The sequence below is a fragment of the Manis javanica genome, chromosome 18 (genome assembly GCF_040802235.1).
Source record: "Manis javanica isolate MJ-LG chromosome 18, MJ_LKY, whole genome shotgun sequence".
Taxonomy (NCBI): domain Eukaryota; kingdom Metazoa; phylum Chordata; class Mammalia; order Pholidota; family Manidae; genus Manis; species Manis javanica.
Genome location: NC_133173.1, coordinates 19,799,880 through 19,819,660, shown reverse-complemented (window position 1 = coordinate 19,819,660; position 19,781 = coordinate 19,799,880). Strand labels below are relative to the sequence as shown.

Below are 19,781 nucleotides of genomic sequence, written 5' to 3'. Positions count from 1 at the left end.
TGGTGTACAACCACCTCTTGAAAAGTGGGCAATACCTGTACATCCTTAATAGAACAAACCTGAAGATAAATTCTTAAAAAGTTAAGGCCCATTAAAAAAAATCTCTGGTGTTGACAGTCTGGTAAGGACCAAAGATCAGATATGTGGTGTGATAAAATTTGATACTGTTGTGGCTCAACTTTTGGAGGCTGTTCATTCAGTAATCACTTGCATTTTATATTGTCTCTTACTGTGAAGCAAATACATTAAAGCAGAGGTGGGAATCATATTAAGAAATTTTATATATCATACAGAACATGTATAAGGGTTCCTTTTTCACAGTGGAGATAGAGCCACATGACTAAAATTATCTTCTGCCTGAGTGGTTAATGACAAGTCTGTCACTCTTGATGAAAGACCAGATGAAGAGTTTTGTCAGTATAGTTTGACCAATATAATCTCCATAAAGTTCATAGATAAAATATATTATTCTCTTTCCTGTAAAATAACATATCTGAATAGTTTATTTAAAATAACAAAAGCTTTATTTGGGGTGTTCTTTATATTCTGCAGTTTGATTGTGTTTTTACTGGCCTGCTTTGTACCACCTTATGAAAAATGGTCTTGAAATATTAGTAAACATGATTTTTCTTCATTTGAAGGACAATTTTATAATTTGTTAGAGACATGATCTTTGGGTAATTTGAAGATGATATTAGCTTATTCTGTATATCTATTAATAGAAATTAATTAAAATGATTATTTTTCCTACTGAAAATATGAGTTAATCGTATTTCCCTCCATTGTGAAAACAAACTCTCAGAAATCTATCAGGAGACTCCTGTTTAGGTCATTGGCAGACCTGAGTCACATGCTGTCCCCAAGTACAAATGGGGGTTGAAATACTAGTGTTTAGTTTTTAACAGTTTCTGTTATAATGGCATGTCAGGGAAGAGGGGGTGTATAGATTTGGAGTTTTCTCAGCCTGCAGTGTTTGCCCAGAAACACCAGAAAGCTGGGGGAGGACAGCAGTTTCAGAAGATCACCTATCAGATACAGAATGATCACCTTTCAGATACAGAATGATTATAGTACTTTAATTTGGAGTTAGAAATAACCACAATAGAAAATTTAAGTTGATGTACCCATGTAAACTAAACTAGTATAACTCTTAACACAAAACTTTTTTTTTGGGTACTGCCCAGCATTGAACATAGCCCTCTTTCCATCAGTTAGGAATGAGGTAGGTCCATTGGTTTGTCATTAGAGGTTTCATATCCTTTCTGTAATTGGTCAGTTTTGCCTGTGAACAAACATTTGAGTGCTTTCAGTAATGCCAGATAAATGGTAGCCATTAGCGATCACAAAAAACACACAAATACACAAATAACTTGGAGCTTTCAAGTTTTTGAATTATCTCTACCCAGAGTATTGTAGTTGATTATCAACTTACTATCTTCTGTTTAAAGGATGTTTTCACTTCTTTCTTTTATTAATGAAGCTATTGACTATAGGATTTGAATTTTTTTTTTTTTTACCTCCAGTTATCTGATATTCATGCATATCATAAAAGAAAAAATAGTGTTGCTGAGATAATTTCTCAGCTTTGGTAAGGTGAAATTTTGTAATTATAGGCTTATCTCATACAGTAAATGAGAAAAATGTGGGGTGAGGGTTTTGTTTGTTTTTTGTAATAGATCATGAGAATGAGTGCATTATATCTAAGTTAATTTTAAAATGTTGGTTTTTTTCCTTTTTTAAATTGAAACTTATGGTAAATATCAGGAAGTTTTATGATTTGAGGTGTTAAATCTAGAAGATGTCAATTGTATGATGTTCCCAAGCACTGGGATTTACTTCTGTTTGAATTTGAATGCTTTAAATGTTTTCCACTCAGTCACTTTCTATGAAAAAGTCAAATGTTATGCAAGTTCATATCATACAACACGAAGTAAATTAACATTTGAGTTGTTGACTCCAAGATGACAACTGGAAGTTACTAAATTTTACAGCATTTAAAATTCACTTTTTTGTGAGGTGTGTGCTTGTATTTTTTTCTCCAGTAAGGAAACCATAAGAGAAGGAACACATGAAGTTTTTCTCATGTGTTTCATCCAACAGCACTCCCCTTGAGAACTAATGCGTTCCATAACCTCCAAATTTACTCTTCATTGAGTCTATGTACAGACTTAAGTTTTGTTGGTGAAGAGAATGAGAGCTTTAAGTTGGCCAGGCACTGTGTGGGGGAATACTAGCAGGTATAAGAACAGTCAGTCGACTGGCAAAAAGGTGGTCATGGCGGCCTAATCTACCACGTCTAGAGAGAGATGTGAGCAAGAAGAAAGATGCCCCCCAGCAACTGCTACAAACTCCCCCTGCAGTGGTCCAGGGCTTCAGATGCTTTTATGTCAAAAATCCTTGAAATAGTCTCTTTTTGGTTTCTTCCATGATTTCATTAAAATTTCAACTTAACATTACTGTAACTCTAAAAATGTGTAATAAATTGGTATCAGTCTGACCTTTCACTGCCTCTGTCATTTTTGCCTTTTATGATGTTAATTATTTATGGGGCAGAATGGATACAATAAAAAAATATAATAAAACTTCCTTGAAGTTAAGTAGCTGCAGAAACAATGGTAGTATATCAGATTATCTTAGTTATAAAATTTATATTAAGAAAAAAGTACTAGAAAAGATTAAGTATAACTAAGAGGGATAGTCATTACTGGTATTTTAAAGACTCTGAAGACAAAATGGGGAAAGGTAATACTAGTAAGAATCTGCTAGACTGCAGTATTAAGTACACCCCAGAAAAAGTACAAGGTTATGAAAGAGGAAGTTTATTTCTAGCTCATCTTTAACAGCCATAATATTATGGCTGGTAAGTTCTGCTTCACATTCAGAGGTGCAGGTGTAGTGGCATTGTAATCTTTAGCACTTGCTCTCAGTTGCCATCCTGTAAGCATCATCCCATTAGCCAGAAGGAGGGAAGTCCAGGCCTGAAAATAGGGCTTGCCTCAAAAATGCTCAGAAAGTAAGAAAATTTGGTCCAATTCTGTGTCCAGGAAGGAAAATAGTAGATTTTGGTGACTATATTTTGGTTTTCTATTTTACCTGACTGCACATAATTTTCCTCTTCCCATTCTGTTGTTTTTTTATTTCTCTGTAACTATTTCTTGTCACTTTGTGAGATTTATTCCAACCTGATATCTGGCTACAGATGAAGTATCTTGTCAACTTTGCAGCTTTGCAGTGAGAAATGGTATATTAATCATCTCAGTCAACAACACAATGGCCGCCCTGGAAAAAACTAAGAAGGAAAACCCAGAAACCCAGAAGGAACTAGTTAGCTTTTAATATACAGTTAACCCTCGAATTACAGGTTTGAGCTGCATGGGTCCACTTACAGGCAGATTTTTTTTATAAATACATTGGAATTTGGGGGGGAAATTAACAGTTTGAAACATTCTCTTTAGTTTATTATAAAGAATGTAGTATATAATATGTAGAATATATGTTAATTGGCTCTTTATGTTATCAGTAAAGCTTCTGGTCAACAGTACACTATTTGTAAAATTTGGGGTAGTTATACATGGATTTATGACTGTGCAGAGGGTTGGTGCCCCAGCCCCCATGTTGTTCAAGCTCACTTGTATACAAAAATAAGATGGGCTATTTCCAAAAGAGGCTACTGAAGGAACCTTTCATAAAACCTTGCTGCCTTAGTCTTTTGAGAACAGAGTAGTAAAATGAGGAAGAAACTTCTCAGTAGTGTTTCTGCTCTAAAGCAAGGTTGTAGGAGGTGTGATCAGTCAGCACATAATATCTTGATTCATAAAGCTGCATGTTAATAAATACTGGGATTGTAGAAAGAGATTGAGCTCATTAAAAGCTATGCATTATTGATGGACTATAGACGAATGGGTGAGGTGGTTGCTATTACTAGTTCACTGAAAAAAATAGGTAAGCATTATGTTTATTGAAAATATTAGAATTTTTTTAAAAGACCTATAAATCGTAAATGATAATTGAGTGCAAAATGTTTGGCTACTTTTCACTAGAATTTATTAAAACAAACATACTATGAAAATTAATTTCTTTGATTTTCTTCTAATTTTCTAGATGTGACTTACCTAACAGAAGAGATCGTATATGAAATTCTGGAATTATGTAGAGAGAGAGAAGATTATTCCCCCTTAATCCGTGTTATTGGAAGAGTTTTTTCTAGTGCTGAGGCATTGGTACAAAGCTTTCGGAAAGTCAAACAACATACCAAGGAAGAACTGAAATCTCTTCAAGGAAAGGATGAAGACAAAGATGAAGATGAAAAAGAAAAAGCTGCATGTTCTGCTGCTATGGAAGAAGATTCAGAGGCCTCTTCCTCAAGGATAAATGATACCTCGCAAGGAGATAACAACTTACAAAAATTAGGCCCTGATGATGTGTCTGTGGACATTGAGGCCATTAGAAGAGTCTACACCAGATTGCTGTCTAATGAAAAAATAGAAACTGCCTTTCTCAATGCACTTGTATATTTGTCACCTAATGTGGAATGTGACTTAACATATCACAATGTATACTCCCGAGATCCTAATTATCTGAACTTATTCATTATTGTAATGGAGAATAGAAATCTCCACAGTCCTGAATATCTGGAAATGGCTTTGCCATTATTTTGCAAAGCAATGAGTAAGCTGCCCCTTGCAGCCCAAGGGAAACTGGTCAGACTGTGGTCCAAGTACAGTGCAGACCAGATTCGGAGAATGATGGAAACATTTCAGCAGCTTATTACTTACAAAGTCATAAGCAATGAATTTAACAGTCGAAATCTAGTGAATGATGATGATGCTATCGTTGCTGCTTCAAAGTGCTTGAAAATGGTTTACTATGCAAATGTAGTGGGAGGGGAAGTGGACACAAATCATAATGAAGAAGATGATGAAGAGCCCATACCAGAGTCCAGCGAATTGACACTTCAGGAGCTACTAGGAGAGGAAAGAAGAAACAAGAAAGGTCCTCGAGTGGACCCACTGGAAACTGAACTTGGTGTTAAAACTCTGGATTGTCGAAAACCACTTATCCCTTTTGAAGAGTTTATTAATGAACCACTGAATGATGTTCTAGAAATGGATAAAGATTATACTTTTTTCAAAGTAGAAACAGAGAACAAATTTTCTTTTATGACATGTCCCTTTATATTGAATGCTGTCACAAAGAATTTGGGATTATATTATGACAATAGAATTCGCATGTACAGTGAACGAAGAATCACTGTCCTCTACAGCTTAGTTCAAGGACAGCAGTTGAATCCGTATTTGAGACTCAAAGTCAGACGTGACCATATCATAGATGATGCACTCGTCCGGGTAAGTGGGGCTGCTACTTAAACATTAGTATCAGAACAGCTACCAAATTATGGGGAGATTGTGAACATGAATCAGTGAATTCATTTTGTTAAGTGACTGTTTGAAAAAAATAATGTGATGTTGTATAGTATAGGAACACATGGACATTTTTTATTGTAAATGTATTATGCTTTTGTCATTTTTGTCCAAGTTTATAAATGTATTACACAAATTGTTGGTTGTCCTGTGTAATGATCACTTTCTCTTTGAAAAATAGTAGAATTTCTAGATATTGACACCTAACCCCTAAAGTTTCTCCATTCAGGAGACAAGTGGGTATTGGGGAAAGAGCAGAGTACAGGAACGAGAGGACTGTAGAGATACCCAGTAATACATAAGGCTGTCAAGCCTTAACTGGGAGAAGTTGAACAATGAAATTACACCGTAAAATAATAAATGTGTCGAAAAGCTCCATCACGTAAAATTCAGAGTTGCATTATTGTGAAGTTGATGAAATGGACCTGGGCAGGTTGGTGCGTGCTGCCTGTAAAGTAAGAGTTCCTGCTGGGTCACTCAGAATGTCCCCGTATGGCCTGTCTCGATTGTGGTATTTTCTTCCTACTTAAATATCCATATGGACTACTCTGGGTCTTGGGAGTTGGTTGGAACTTCTGGGAAAAAAAAAATAGCTATTCCAGGAATGTTAAAATTAATGGTGCCTGTATCATCAACCCAATCCGGAGACTGAGCTGGGATACTAATGGGAACACAGGTACCTGCCTTCTAAGTTCCTGTTTCGATGGATTGCCTTTTGTTCATTCCTTCCCTTCACCATGAATAAGAATTTTAGTGCCTCCATTTAAGAATTTGGGCCTGGCTGGAAGAAACCAATAACATTGTAATAAAATTTGTATCTGTAATAGGGTGCTTTATCTCAGGGTTTTATTGTATTCATAATACTAGACGACACCAGTCATTGCTAGTTACTTTTTCATCAACTTCAAGTAAAATTTAATGTCAACTAATATTTATAGTCAACCTTCTATACGAATAAAGAATAAGAACCAACAGACAACTAAGAAACAGTGTTATTTATTTTAAAATATATTTTAGTTTTAGAAAGGTCTTACCTAAATCTGGCAATTCATAAAACTAAACCAGTGGAAAAAGTTGTTTGATGTCTCAGAAATTTAAAAGTTACAGAGGTTCTGTGTCTCTTCTTTCTGTTACTGTTTTGAAAAATAGCCAAATATGTTTCAAGTGTTGAAGAAAGTTTCTACATTTTTTAAGCAACTCAGGCAGTAAACAGACAGAAAAGGGCATTAAACTGCTTGGAGTAATTATCATTGTTTCTTGGTGCCCTTTTTATGTAGTTTTGAGCTACGTGAATAATTAAGTATACTTAACTGATCATCATGCAGACAGCAAACAGTTTAGCAGAATGCTAGACTATCATCTAAGGATATGAGTGATATTTTAAGGAAACCATATTGAGGTCTGTCTATGAACTTACATGTTAGAGCAGAACTGCAAATCCCAAAACTACACATTTTATGATTGCACATTTATGCTACTTGGATTGTGATCCTTTCATCCTTCCCAGCAAAAGCTATTGCTAACCTTTAAAAAGCAATAAAAATGAATCTCTGTAAAATTCAACTTAGAGCTTTAAAAAATTGTCCACATTCTTTATCTACCTTCTGCTTAGAAATCTACCCAATCTTAATTTCCTCTTCCTACCATTTTCCCAAACCTTAGTAAAAGTAAAGCTCAGAACCAATTAAATTTAGATATTTGTTGTATATGTACTTTATTCTAGTTTCTATATTATCATCCAGGATTTTGAAGAAACAATCATTTTGGCTTATATGGCCTTCCTTTAAAATTAACTGAGCTTTTTAATTATGTTAAAATTATTTTTTAATGATTTTAAAGAAAGTTATTTTTTGCTTAATTATATCCAAACTGAATATTATGATTTGACCTATTATAAATCAAGATGCATTAGATAATATCTGTACTTGTATATTTTTATTACCAGTTCAGAAAAGTAGCTCACTTCAGACATCCTGTGTGTGGAGCACTTCGTTAAGTAGAGATGTAAAGGTGAATCATGACTACTGAGAAACTACTTAGGGGCTCTAAATGCTCACACTAAGTAGATTTTATTTACTCTCAACTTGTCTTCCCTTTCTTCTCCCCTTTCCCCATTAAAAAATATATATATATAATGTAAAAAAGGTTAGAAAAAATAAGCATCAAAGTAGGTGTTGGAAGTCAAATTGATTGATAATCTGCCTGTACTTTTAGGAATATTCACAGCAAGTGATAATTATGATGAAGTCATATTATTTTATTAACAAAAAGTAGGTTTGCAACAAAAAGTAGTTTTAAGGTCATTTTCTAAGGTGAACATTAAAAAGTACTGATGGATTTTTAACATCTTATTTCTCCAAGGATTGACTTCGCTCTTTTTTTTTTAAGTCTCAGTCTTTTATATGACAGTTTAACAAAATAAACTCATTGATCACTTTCTTATGACCTGCTGATTTTGAACTACAGAGTAGGGTTGGGAAGAGAAGAGGAAATGAAAAACTTTGCAGTGAGCTGAATATTAATAAAATAATTAAGGTTATAGGATCCTAGACTTTCAAGAGCTAAAACAAGCCTTAAGAGTTCATCAACTCATTAATTTATAATTAACAGTGATTACCTGTATGGCACTGTTGAGTATGTTTTCTATTGGGTGTTATTTTTCAGTTATTGATTGATTGTAAAACTGGCTTGGAAGGTGAGAGAGAGAGAATAACTTCAATTAATACAGGTTTTTTTTTAAAGGAAAATATGTTCATTGCTTTCCTGTGTACTGTGTAATTCAAACCAGACTAGCAGGTTGGTCCTAACTAATTTTCAGAGGAACTGCCTTTGTATGACAGCAGAAGAATTAGTGTTTACAATATTTTACCTAAGATACCATTGAGTAGGATATACTGTTACTACTACTAAGAAAAAAAAAATGCTGCCAATTAGTTATAAGATGCTATCAGTTGTGTGGTATATTCCTGATTTCAGAGATGTTAAAATGTAGAAACAAAACTGAATTTTATAATTAATGAAATAAGATAAAATCTGTAAGTTTCACAAATATCTCAGAATCATTTAAGAGCTATCCCCACACCCTTAAGTTACTCAAATATTCGCTCTAGGATTTATTTTCACTATTTTGTGTTATTGTCCCTTAAAAAACAGTACAGTGATAAACATGAGCTCACAGCTGAGCTTCCATTTGAATGAAAAAAGTCCTGATGAGATTTTTACAATATTTTACTAAAAATGTTAATCTGCTTTTGGGTTCTTCAGTTGTCATTTTTCTTAGACAAAGCATTCTCAAGGGAAGAGGGTATAAAATTTTTTTTAATTATTAGGAGATAGAATGTATGAGTATCAGAAAAGAAGACAGACAGTATTGCATTTATAATCAGCCCCCAAACTGCCATTCACATCTGGATGTGAAATTTATTTTTAAAAAAGAAAAATCCAAGGTTCTGCCCTGTAGACATTCAAATTAGGAACTCTGTTGGGGAACCTAGGAATCTATATTTCTGGTAGTACCCTGTATATTTTGATAAAGTCAGACAGCAAAACGGTATTTGGAAAGGTGGCTATTAGTACAATTTATATATACATATTTATTGAGGCCATTTTTTACACACAGGTATATGTTAGGAAATGGCAGCCATTAAGAAGATGGTGAAGATAGCATGCTTAGACTAGGGGTTAATGGTGATGTGAATGTGTTTCAAATTACCCAAGGAGTCCTGGAACTTTGAGTAGGGCTCAGCCACACTATCTAACTGAGCTAGCATTTTCTTTGGCAAACTCCCTGAGTTACTGAAACAAAACTTGATTCTTTTATTTATCAATTGACCTACTACAAGGCTTTAAGACTAAGATTATTCTGTGCTGCTCTGGGTATGGTTAATTGTATCTTACACAGTCTGATACTGTGTTAATACAATGAACAGTTACTGTTTCTTTGATGTAATATAATTCAGATGAAGAATTTCATGCCTGATTCATGTCCTCAAAGTAAAATAGAATGAAGTAGATCTCCATAAATTCCCAGCACCATAAAATAATTTAAAAGAACGAGACTTGTCCAGCTCCTTAGTATTACATGTGAGGAAAGAAGTTCAGAGAGATTCTGGCCTAAAGACCTTGATAGAACTGGAAGTAGAATTTAGGGTTCCTTTCTTGCAGGCAGATGTGATTATGTGATTTGGCTATTACCCAAACATCTAAACCTTACATTTAAGATGTAAAGACTTTCTTGTTTATAAAGAAATGAAAACACTTAATATATCTGGATGATCTAAAAATCTCAGTCTAGTCCATAGTTTAAACATACTCACTAGCAAAGTGTTAACCATAGTCCAAAAAATTGAAGTAGTTTAAACCAGCCATTCTTGGGGATCCTAGGCATTCTCAAATATTAGGTCTATTTTATCTGAATAGTACTTCTATTTAAATATCCATACCATTAAGGAATTTTTTTTAACTATTGATAAGAATGGATTTGCATGAGTAGCAGCTCAGGATACTTAAAAATCTTTAAGATTAGGGTTTTTCTCTTGACTCTTGTAAATCTGGCAAGTATTTTTATATTAAAATATTATCCTACCTAGTCATTCTGAGAATGCTTTAGTATCAAGTCCATATATATTTTTTAAATTATCTCCCTAGGATTTCATCATCATGGCCAATTAAAAGTTCAGAAATTGAAAATTGTTTTATCCAACAAGTGATGAAGTCAGGAGTCTTAGTAAAAAGAGGAAGTCATATAAGTAAGAGGTAGATGTCACTACAAACACTCTATTTTTATTTTCCCCCATTAATCTGTGTTTTGTCAGTCTTTATATTGCATTAATATAAAATATACCCTACTTTAAGAAAACCTGTATATAAAAGTCCAGTTCTCATACACTAAGTGAATTCAATTCAAAGATGCATACAAATTCTCCTTTCAGCATGTCCACTGACATTCTTCTAATCCCTAAAAACCCTATTGCATCCAAGATAGCTTTTGATTTTAAAAATTATTTTAAATGGAGTGTATCTTTTACATAAAGTGATGTACTTTACAGTTTAATTCTTTAGTCATTAATTGAACAATGGATTGGAAGTGGATAATTTTAAGAAAAAATTTAATGCAGCCCTTTACTTAATGGCCTTTGTCAAAATGATACCACTAAGTTTTATGTTTGTTAAAATTAAGCATTTTTAAAAATGTAAGCTACCCAGTATACATAAATGCTACATTATCTAATAGAACTACTTAATGTGTATCTGAAAATGATCATCTATGATAGATAATGGGAAATTCTCACCTACAGAATTCAGTTCCCACCATTTTTCAAATCATTATTTTTATGTATTTACATTCGAGTACCATCTTGACTCTGAAAGTAAAAACAGATTTAGTGTAAAGAAAATTGGAAATACAGAAACATAAAGTAAAAATCACTCATGCTGGTCATTGAGAGGCAGTGAAACAGTAGTTAAGAGCTTGCTACCTGGAGTTTACTAATTCTGACTTGAGCAAGTTATTGAATCTTACTTGAGGGTCTTCATCCATGAAATGGGGTTAATAATGTTACTGACCTCATATGGTTGTTTGTAGTGAAAATTACAAATGAGTTGATAAATGTAAAGTGCTTCAAATAGTGCCCCCAAGTGCTATATGTTATTGTTACATTGTTATTACTGGAATATTTTTGTTCTATAATGTCTTCGGTCACTAGGTTTTCAGAGACCTGATAAAAATTTTAGGACCAATGAAATTAAAAGTAACAATAAGAACAATAGCTAGTATTTATAAAGCATTGTTGTACAGGGAATTCATCTAAATGCTTCACATTTATTAACATTCTAATTTTAAAGATGAAACTAAACAAAGGTATATGTTCACAATTATAAATCTGCATTAAATTCTGGCATTCAAGATGTGGAACAGTAGAGATTGATAGGAATGGACTCAGCATGTAATATTAGGAATGAAGATGAATTTACTTCAGTTTTCACATAAAGTGTCTCAGGTTTTGAACATGTTTTACAACACAGGGCCTCAGAATCCTGTAGAAACTACACCAAATCTTTTAAAAAAGTATCATTATACTTAGCCCTCATTTATGAATGTTAATGAGGAAGAATTACAGGAAGCATAATTTAAATAGCAAATAATTGTTTTTCGCCTTGGAATGCATTGTACTTGCTATAAGCAGTTTTGTCTTTGTGTTATAAGGGCATATATAAAAATTGACTTATGGTCCTTTAGGCAAATGGGAACTGGGAGATGGAAACTAGGAATGGGTTTCATGGCAATGAGGGATGTTGGACTGATGGGTAAACCACATGTGAGCTAAGATTATAAATCTAATTTAATCCTCAGGTTCTTTATATTCTGTGGCTTGAAGCAGGTTTCCAACTGGAACTATTTTTTCCCCAAGGTTTTTTCAAAACATGGGACTAAGTTGTAAAGTCAAATAATGAACCTTTTGTTCAAAGAGGAGCAAAGTTGTTTTAAAAGAGAGCAACATGTTGTGTTATCTTAATAATATTGCACACTCTAGAACTCTCACATATATTCTTATGTAAGCCTTCACAACTTTATGAAAAAGAAGAGAACTATCCCTCCCTTTTTTTTCTATGCAGATGTTTAAACTGAAGCTTACTTTGAATTCCTTGCTAAAATTGACAGTTGGAACTAGTACACAGTATTCTGGCTCAGTTTTTCCACAACATCCTTTCTCAAAAATAAGTTATCTTAATACAGATTGGCATAAAAATGACCTTGTAAATGTTGGAGACTACTGTCATACAGGGCAGACATTCTTTAGAGCTAAAGATTTCTAAATTCACAGAATGTACAATCCAACAGTTGAAGATACTCAGGAGATCATTTTAGCCTTTGTTCTTTAAACATTTTGATTGCAACCCCTTGTAAAAGATATTTTACATACCATCATTACATGCATATATGTCTGTAAGTATAACAAACAGTTTCACAGAACAATAGGTGCCAGTACTATGGAATGCATTCTGATTTTTTTCCATTATTGGTTGCAAGCCACTACTTGAATTGGACTATGCAATAATGAGTTGCAGTTGGCAGTTTGACAACATTGATCTAGCTGGGCAAATGACCTGATTCATGAATTTATGAGATTTTATTTGATTTTTTTATAGACTGGAATGTCCTAACTAGTGCTGTGAACTGAAGTAATTACTTTAGAACTATAGTACACTTATTCTGAGGATGTTTGCATTGCTCAAAACTATTATAAAAATTCTTACTGGAATAGCTGCAGTAACCTGAACACCCTTAGATATTCCGGGTTGACAATTTAAAAATTTTTTTTAACAGCCCGAGGCATTTAAAGTCAACTTAGCAAATAAGGCAGATGATCAATGAAGTATGCTATTAGTAAATTTCAGATAAATAAATAGCAGTACTTTAAATGTTTCACATTAGAATCTAGTGCTGATTCTATGATTAAACTCATAATGACAGATTAATCACCATGTATATTCATTATTCTTTAGATATAGCAAAGTATTTGGTAAAGATTTATAGTTGAAATGCTAGATACTAGAGTTTTGTAATTGTTAATAAGAAATTAAGAGTAAGGATTGAGCAAGTATGCATTTCATCTACTTGAAAAAATAGGTGTGTTCTAATCCATTAAAAAGTGGTAATTTATACTAAGTGCTATTATAATAGATCATAATTTACCCAATGCATTTTTCTTAATCAAACTTATTGTATTTATGGCTTAATAGATATTAAGACTTAATTATTGAATTTTTTTCTATTCTAATAAACAAAATCAGACTTCTGTATTCCATTGTTTTTGCTGATTGACTTAGTTTGAGTAGTAGTGCATTTTGCTGTCTTGACTTCTATGTCTTAATCTTAAAGCCCAGGTTTGTTATATGCAAATAACAGAATATTGAATCCTGACTTTCTACTACATGTTAATTTCATAACAAATCAGTACTTAGAAAGTAACCCTTTTACAATTCTATGTTGGTTTCTTTTCTGTCTAATTTTTTAATTATCTGTGAGACTGAAGCTTTGCTTTCACTGGCTTTTTACCAGTTTGCTTCCTGTTTCCACTTAAAGCAAACCAAAATTCAGTCTCCTTTTGCTTTCTAGACTTAACTCCTTGTTTTTGTTTTCATCCTAGTACTGGCAGTCATCTTATTTTTACTTTATCTTTTCATTTACTAGCTAGAAATGATCGCTATGGAAAATCCTGCAGACTTGAAGAAACAGTTGTATGTAGAATTTGAAGGAGAACAAGGAGTTGATGAGGGAGGTGTTTCCAAAGAATTTTTTCAGCTGGTTGTGGAGGAAATCTTCAATCCAGATATTGGTAAATATTTTAGTGATGTGATCATGATGTCTCTCTGAATTAAGAATTTTGTTTAATCAGGTTTATCAATATTCTCAATTATGAAGAGCAGCAGCAGAAGAGGTTTGGGGATGGATTACCTAGAAACATAGATAATGACTGAATTTGCAGGGTTTGGGGACTGATCCGCATCACTCATTTATTCAAGGTCTTATATTACTTAGCCAAATATTTTAATGTAGGAAATTATTTCTTAGGTAAATGAAATTGAAAATAACTTTCAAATGGTTCAGTTGAAGGACTTCGCTGTATTTAGCCTAAAACATCATCAAACTCAATTTCTGAAACAAGATCTTGTAAAGCAGTGATGTCGAGCATGTGGAGAATGTCTCACAGGTACACCATGCTCAAAGTGTGGAAACAGTGATACCAAATCACTTAGGTTTATTTGCTACAGGATTTCTTAGGGCTTAATATTGTAATCTTTTCCCAAACTTTCTGAATTTCAGAAACCTTTTTTCCACCCTACATTGAATAACATTTGCCTTCCAGAAGACTTTTTATTGAACACACTTCGGAAAAGACTGATCTACGTACGTCAGCCTTACAGTGAAGGATTTGAGTTCCACTGATAGACAAAGAAATAGACAAAGTGGGCAAAGTAGAACAGGGAAAAAAACAACAGCTTCTTTGATAGTGTACTTAACTGGTAATTATGAACTGATTCCGTTTCTACAGTACAACCACTTAGTTACTTGGTTTCCTTACTATTAAAACTGAATACATGTCAGAAGAAAAGGATTCTAAAAAAGGTACTATTTAGAATTGTGAAGAATGTAACACAGAATAATGCAGATTATTTCCCTTAAACTTTAAAAATTGAGCTTGTTAAAGCCTACTGATTCTTAGTATGTACATTGAATTTGACTAACTTACCTGTGGCTGTTAATTGGTCATATATATACATATATATGTAAATAGAAGTAAACATTTTGAGTTCATGACATGTAGTTAAAACTATATAGTCTTAATTAACAATAAGAAGGTTATTTTTTGTGTAATTTGTTCCAAGTAAACCAAGACACCCAAAAACCATGCCCTATTTGAAGTAGAAGACTATAAGCTTCATAAGTTTGATACACCTTAGTTGTAGCTTCTAATGTATCTGGAAATGTTGAACATTAGCTATATAAAGTATACTTGCATTACATGCAGAAATCCTTTTAAGAAAAAACATACATTAAACAGTTCCACTTGTGATATGATGGCAATAGAAATATCAAAAGGGAACATTTTAGGAGAGCTACCGTTCATGGTGCTTTTCTTAAAGGGATCTGAAAAAAATATGACCAAAATGGAATCTCTTTGGACTTTGAAATTATTACTGTTCTTATACAGAAATGAAAGTAGAGACCTTTGTAATTTATATTCTGACTAATTTGTAGTTTATTGCTCTTAGACTTAGGACATTTGTGAGATTTCATCAAATTTATTGATTAATTGTAATTATTTTCAACTTCTTGATCCTGTTAATACCACATTTATAACTAAATGAAGTTTTTAGCACTTCAATGAATGTTATAACTTAGGCCTGTAAAAAATAATTAAAACCTAAACTGTGAGATTCAGGTATAAATTGGATACTTTTCTAACTATTATTCATGAATACTAATTTGCATTAGAAAAATGTCCTAGCTTAATTTATACTTTTATGATCAAGGGGGCATTTTAAAGTTCCTTTATATTTAACTTAAAATGTGAAAATGAAGAAACATTTTTAAAGTTATCAGAAATCTTATAAATTGATTTATTTATGTGCTGTATTAATTTCTAAAGTTTGTCCTATTGGAAATTCCCCCTTTTTGTTCAGACCTAATTCTTAAAATATTTTCATGTAGTTTCACACTAGCAACTGATAAGCATTTTAGTAAAGTGGAAAATGTGTTGAAAATTCAATTAAAATGTCATTTAATCCTTTCCTCAGATACTAATCTAAAGAGAAGATAATTTTGCTTTAGGAATGGTTATTAAGATAGATAAAACCAAGATTCCTGTTTTTAAGTGAGTGATATAAAAATGTTTTGCAAGTTTGGATGTTGAATATTGAAGACCATGTGAAACTGAAAGAATACCAGAAATAGATGACTTTCATTTTACTTATTGGCTCCCAATTAATGTATTAAATAACTTTAGTTTTCATCAAGTTTATCTGAGTTGACGTACTTGCTACCTGACTTTGTTAGAAAGATGAGAGAAAACTTTTTAGACCATTGTGCAATTTTGAAAAAATAACTTTTCCTTAATGAAATTTAAAAAAATGTTAAGCAGTGCATATGGATTAAATGTTTTTGTAAATGAAACATTTTCAGCATATGATGCCCTTTTGTCCTTTTGTTTTGCGTTTGCCAGCCATTCACTGGATAAAGTATGATGGCAAATTATCATTTGTGTTAGTAGAAGACTAGAGAACTTGAATTTAATGAACATTTCCCTAACTTCTTGGAAAACACCACCAAAATTGCTCATATTGTTTACTTGGCTTCTTAAAATCATATGCCATTTGCCACAATTTATAACAATCAGTCTCCAAGTTGCTAATGTAACAAAGAAAAAAAATTTTGTTTACCTAGTACATCTCAGTTTACATGTATAATTGTTTTACATTTGTATTGTTCATCAGTCTTTAATAAAGTAAAATAATGTATTTTAAAAATCATTTCTTATAGGTATGTTCACATATGATGAATCTACAAAGTTGTTTTGGTTTAATCCATCCTCTTTTGAAACTGAGGGTCAGTTTACTCTGATTGGCATAGTACTGGGTCTGGCTATTTACAATAACTGTATACTGGATGTACATTTTCCCATGGTTGTCTACAGGAAGCTAATGGGCAAAAAAGGAACTTTTCGTGACTTGGGAGACTCTCACCCCGTAAGTCTTTGTCATTTTTTTATTGTTCTTTTAGATTTTCTTTAAAAGCAAAAACATAGTTTAATTTATATTAAAAAAATAAGTTTTCATTTAGAATATTTGATGATATACCTAGTAAGATAAAGTTGTTTTTATTCGACCTACCATCTTCTGTACCATGAACACTTAAAAACTCAAAAGGCAAGTTTTTTATATATTGCCATGAGCGAGCAGGTTTTGTAAGACTGATTCTATAGAAAAGTGTTTTTAAACATTCTGTTTGTTTTTTAATGAACTCATAAGAGATTGCCTGGTAAAATCAGAGCTGTCCTGGGTAAGGGGCTTGGTAGCTACAGTCAGTGTGTGTTTCTCTCCTCATCTCCTCCCTGAGACACCTCTGAGTTTCTCAAGCAGGGCAATGTGAAATGCATTGCTAAACTGCTGGTGTGGGGTTTCTCAGCACAAGATGGGACATCATCAGTGACTGGCAGTCTTCTTGTAGTTTCTGTATTATAAACTATTTGGGGATAGGAACGATACCATCTGTGCTTTGGTTCTTACTGTCAATTTATTTTCTTCCAAGAAAAATGATACAAACTGTTACATTTTGTAATTCTGTGATAGGCTTAATTTTCCGTTTTTAATTGTTAGGTTCTTTATCAGAGTTTAAAAGATTTATTGGAATATGAAGGCAATGTGGAAGATGATATGATGATCACTTTCCAGATATCTCAGACAGATCTTTTTGGTAATCCAATGATGTATGATCTAAAGGAAAATGGTGATAAAATTCCGATTACAAATGAAAACAGGAAGGTAATAAATATTTTTATATCATCATTGTCTTTGTCTCTTTATTAACAGAATTGCAAAGCACATATGCTTGTAATTTTTAAAGAAGTATTTATTAAATCCATACAAAGATCCAAGAAATCTTGTAACCATGATCCTGTAAATGAAATAGCCACAGTTTTCTAAATCTAGGATATAAGCTGATATGAGAGTACAGTTGAGTGACTAAATCCCTTTAAGACAAGGAAAACAAGAGTGAGAGCTAGTGGTTCAGTGAGGCTGTAATACTAAGAAAAGCAGGATGTTTATAATATTAGGCTTGTGGAGGGGAGGGAAACAGGGACCTCATGATTAAGGTCCTTAACACCAAACAAATGATGATTGCATTTAATGTACACACATATATATGTGACTTAAATGCAATTCTGTAATCTTTAAATCAGATTTTTATTTTCTATTGACTAGAAAAGAATGCATCTGGAAACAGGGGAATAACCCAGAACATAAAGGAAAATTATGATAAATATATAGTAAACCTTTAAAAAGCATGAGTTTATATTAATGTCTGATAAAATATTATACTAAGAATACAAGTACATTTTCCTTTCGTAATTTGGTATGATAGCTTCTGTATCAAGTAAAACACCAACATTTTTGCTCATCTGGATATAGTAGACAACTTCCCAAATATTCTAGCTTAGAAAACATAAGACTTCCTGGTTTGCATAACTCAATTACATTGCACTCTATTAAAAATGTTAGTTTTTACAAATAGATTCATGGTTTAAATCATCTCTTTGTTCACATACCTAGTTGAGGGAACTTCCAAATTATATTGGGGCCCAGCTTCTATGTTCAGTGTTGTTCGGAATAATATCTAAATTGAAACCTAGTATGTATTATTAGTTTATGTACATGGCCTTTTTAGGGTTATTATTGGCTCTTGCAGAGACATGTGAAATTGTTAAAACTTTTTTCTTTTAAAGCTTAAAGGGCAAAGTTTGAAGTTTTAAAAATATTCTTAAATGTTTTTTCTTTGGAAAATAAAAACATAAAAGCTATGTAATCCAGTAGCATGTTGTGTTTTATTTATATCACACACTATAAGAAGTTCTATGGTTAATGTTTTCTGCAGGAATTTGTCAATCTCTATTCTGACTACATTCTCAATAAATCAGTAGAAAAACAGTTCAAGGCTTTTCGGAGAGGTTTTCATATGGTGACCAATGAATCTCCCTTAAAGTACTTATTCAGACCAGAGGAAATTGAATTGCTTATATGTGGAAGCCGGGTAAGAAAACAAGTGTCTGCAAAAGTATGTGTATTGATTTATTGTTTGTAATGGTGTGATGTAGAAGATGTTAAGATATATTTTCTTGAATTTGCAGAATCTAGATTTCCAAGCACTAGAAGAAACTACAGAATATGATGGTGGCTATACCAGGGACTCTGTTCTGATTAGGTGAGGTGCTTAATTCTTAAAAGGAAGATTTAATTCACCAAAGAGGTGTGCTTTATGCTTTAGACCTTTAGACCTTTGTCTCTAGGAATAACTTCTCAAGTAAGCAAACTCATAAATTCTCAATCTATAAAATTAGGATTGTATTTGTAATATAATTTACCAGTTTTTGTTAATCTTGTGATACATTTCTTGAATAAAGTTTTTATGTAAGTTGCATGTCTTCTGCATTTGAGATATAAATTACTACTATTCTCAGTGATTCTGATTAGAATATGCTTACTGCTCATTAGAAGATGATGAAAATAAAACTACCACCTCTGAATATTCTCCTTTCTTTTGACCTCTGTGAACTGTTCCTGTATGAAACATCTTTTGTGTGTAATAGTCCATTCCTTTATTTAATCTGTATGGTAACATGCCAAGATACATACTAGTATTTCTATTTTACACCTAAAGAAACTGAGCCCCAGATTCTCATGGAAAGAGGCAGAGATTCCCAATTTTACGTGCTTCCAAACAGATGGCTTTTCCTGCTGTACTGTCTCCTTTTCTGTACCATGCTTTCCAATCCTGAAAAACAGATGCTGCTTCCTCCCCTGCTACGAGTGGTAAAAAGGGACAAAGATTCCCTTTTGGCACCCACTAGTGTGGTGGAGTGGGAAGACATGAACAGATAATTCTCTGGAGGTTGTCTCTGAAGGTTATTGCTCTATAAGGCTCAAGTATGTGAACATTAGAATGAATATCAACTATTTAGAAATAAATATTTTATATTGTGTTATATTATTTTTATGTTACATTATTTTCTTTGGTTCTGTTATTTATTTTGTTCTTTAGTTTGGTGTGTAGGTAGTTACTGGTATTTCCTCTTTAGTAGA

At 32.7% G+C, this 19,781-nt stretch overlaps 1 protein-coding gene across 4 annotated transcripts in view; it reads left to right on the top strand.

Annotated features, from left to right (window-relative positions):
- UBE3A (ubiquitin protein ligase E3A) overlaps positions 1 to 19,781 on the top strand; it is a 99,002-nt gene that overhangs the window by 66,445 nt on the left and 12,776 nt on the right. For all 4 annotated transcript variants that reach the window (XM_037016610.2, XM_017645908.3, XM_073227110.1 and 1 more), the window contains 6 exons: positions 4,102 to 5,345; positions 13,615 to 13,759; positions 16,465 to 16,670; positions 17,301 to 17,465; positions 18,577 to 18,732; positions 18,830 to 18,903. In XM_037016610.2, coding sequence (XP_036872505.1) covers positions 4,102 to 5,345; positions 13,615 to 13,759; positions 16,465 to 16,670; positions 17,301 to 17,465; positions 18,577 to 18,732; positions 18,830 to 18,903 — 1,990 coding nt within the window. The remainder of the gene's footprint in view (positions 1 to 4,101; positions 5,346 to 13,614; positions 13,760 to 16,464; positions 16,671 to 17,300; positions 17,466 to 18,576; positions 18,733 to 18,829; positions 18,904 to 19,781) is intronic.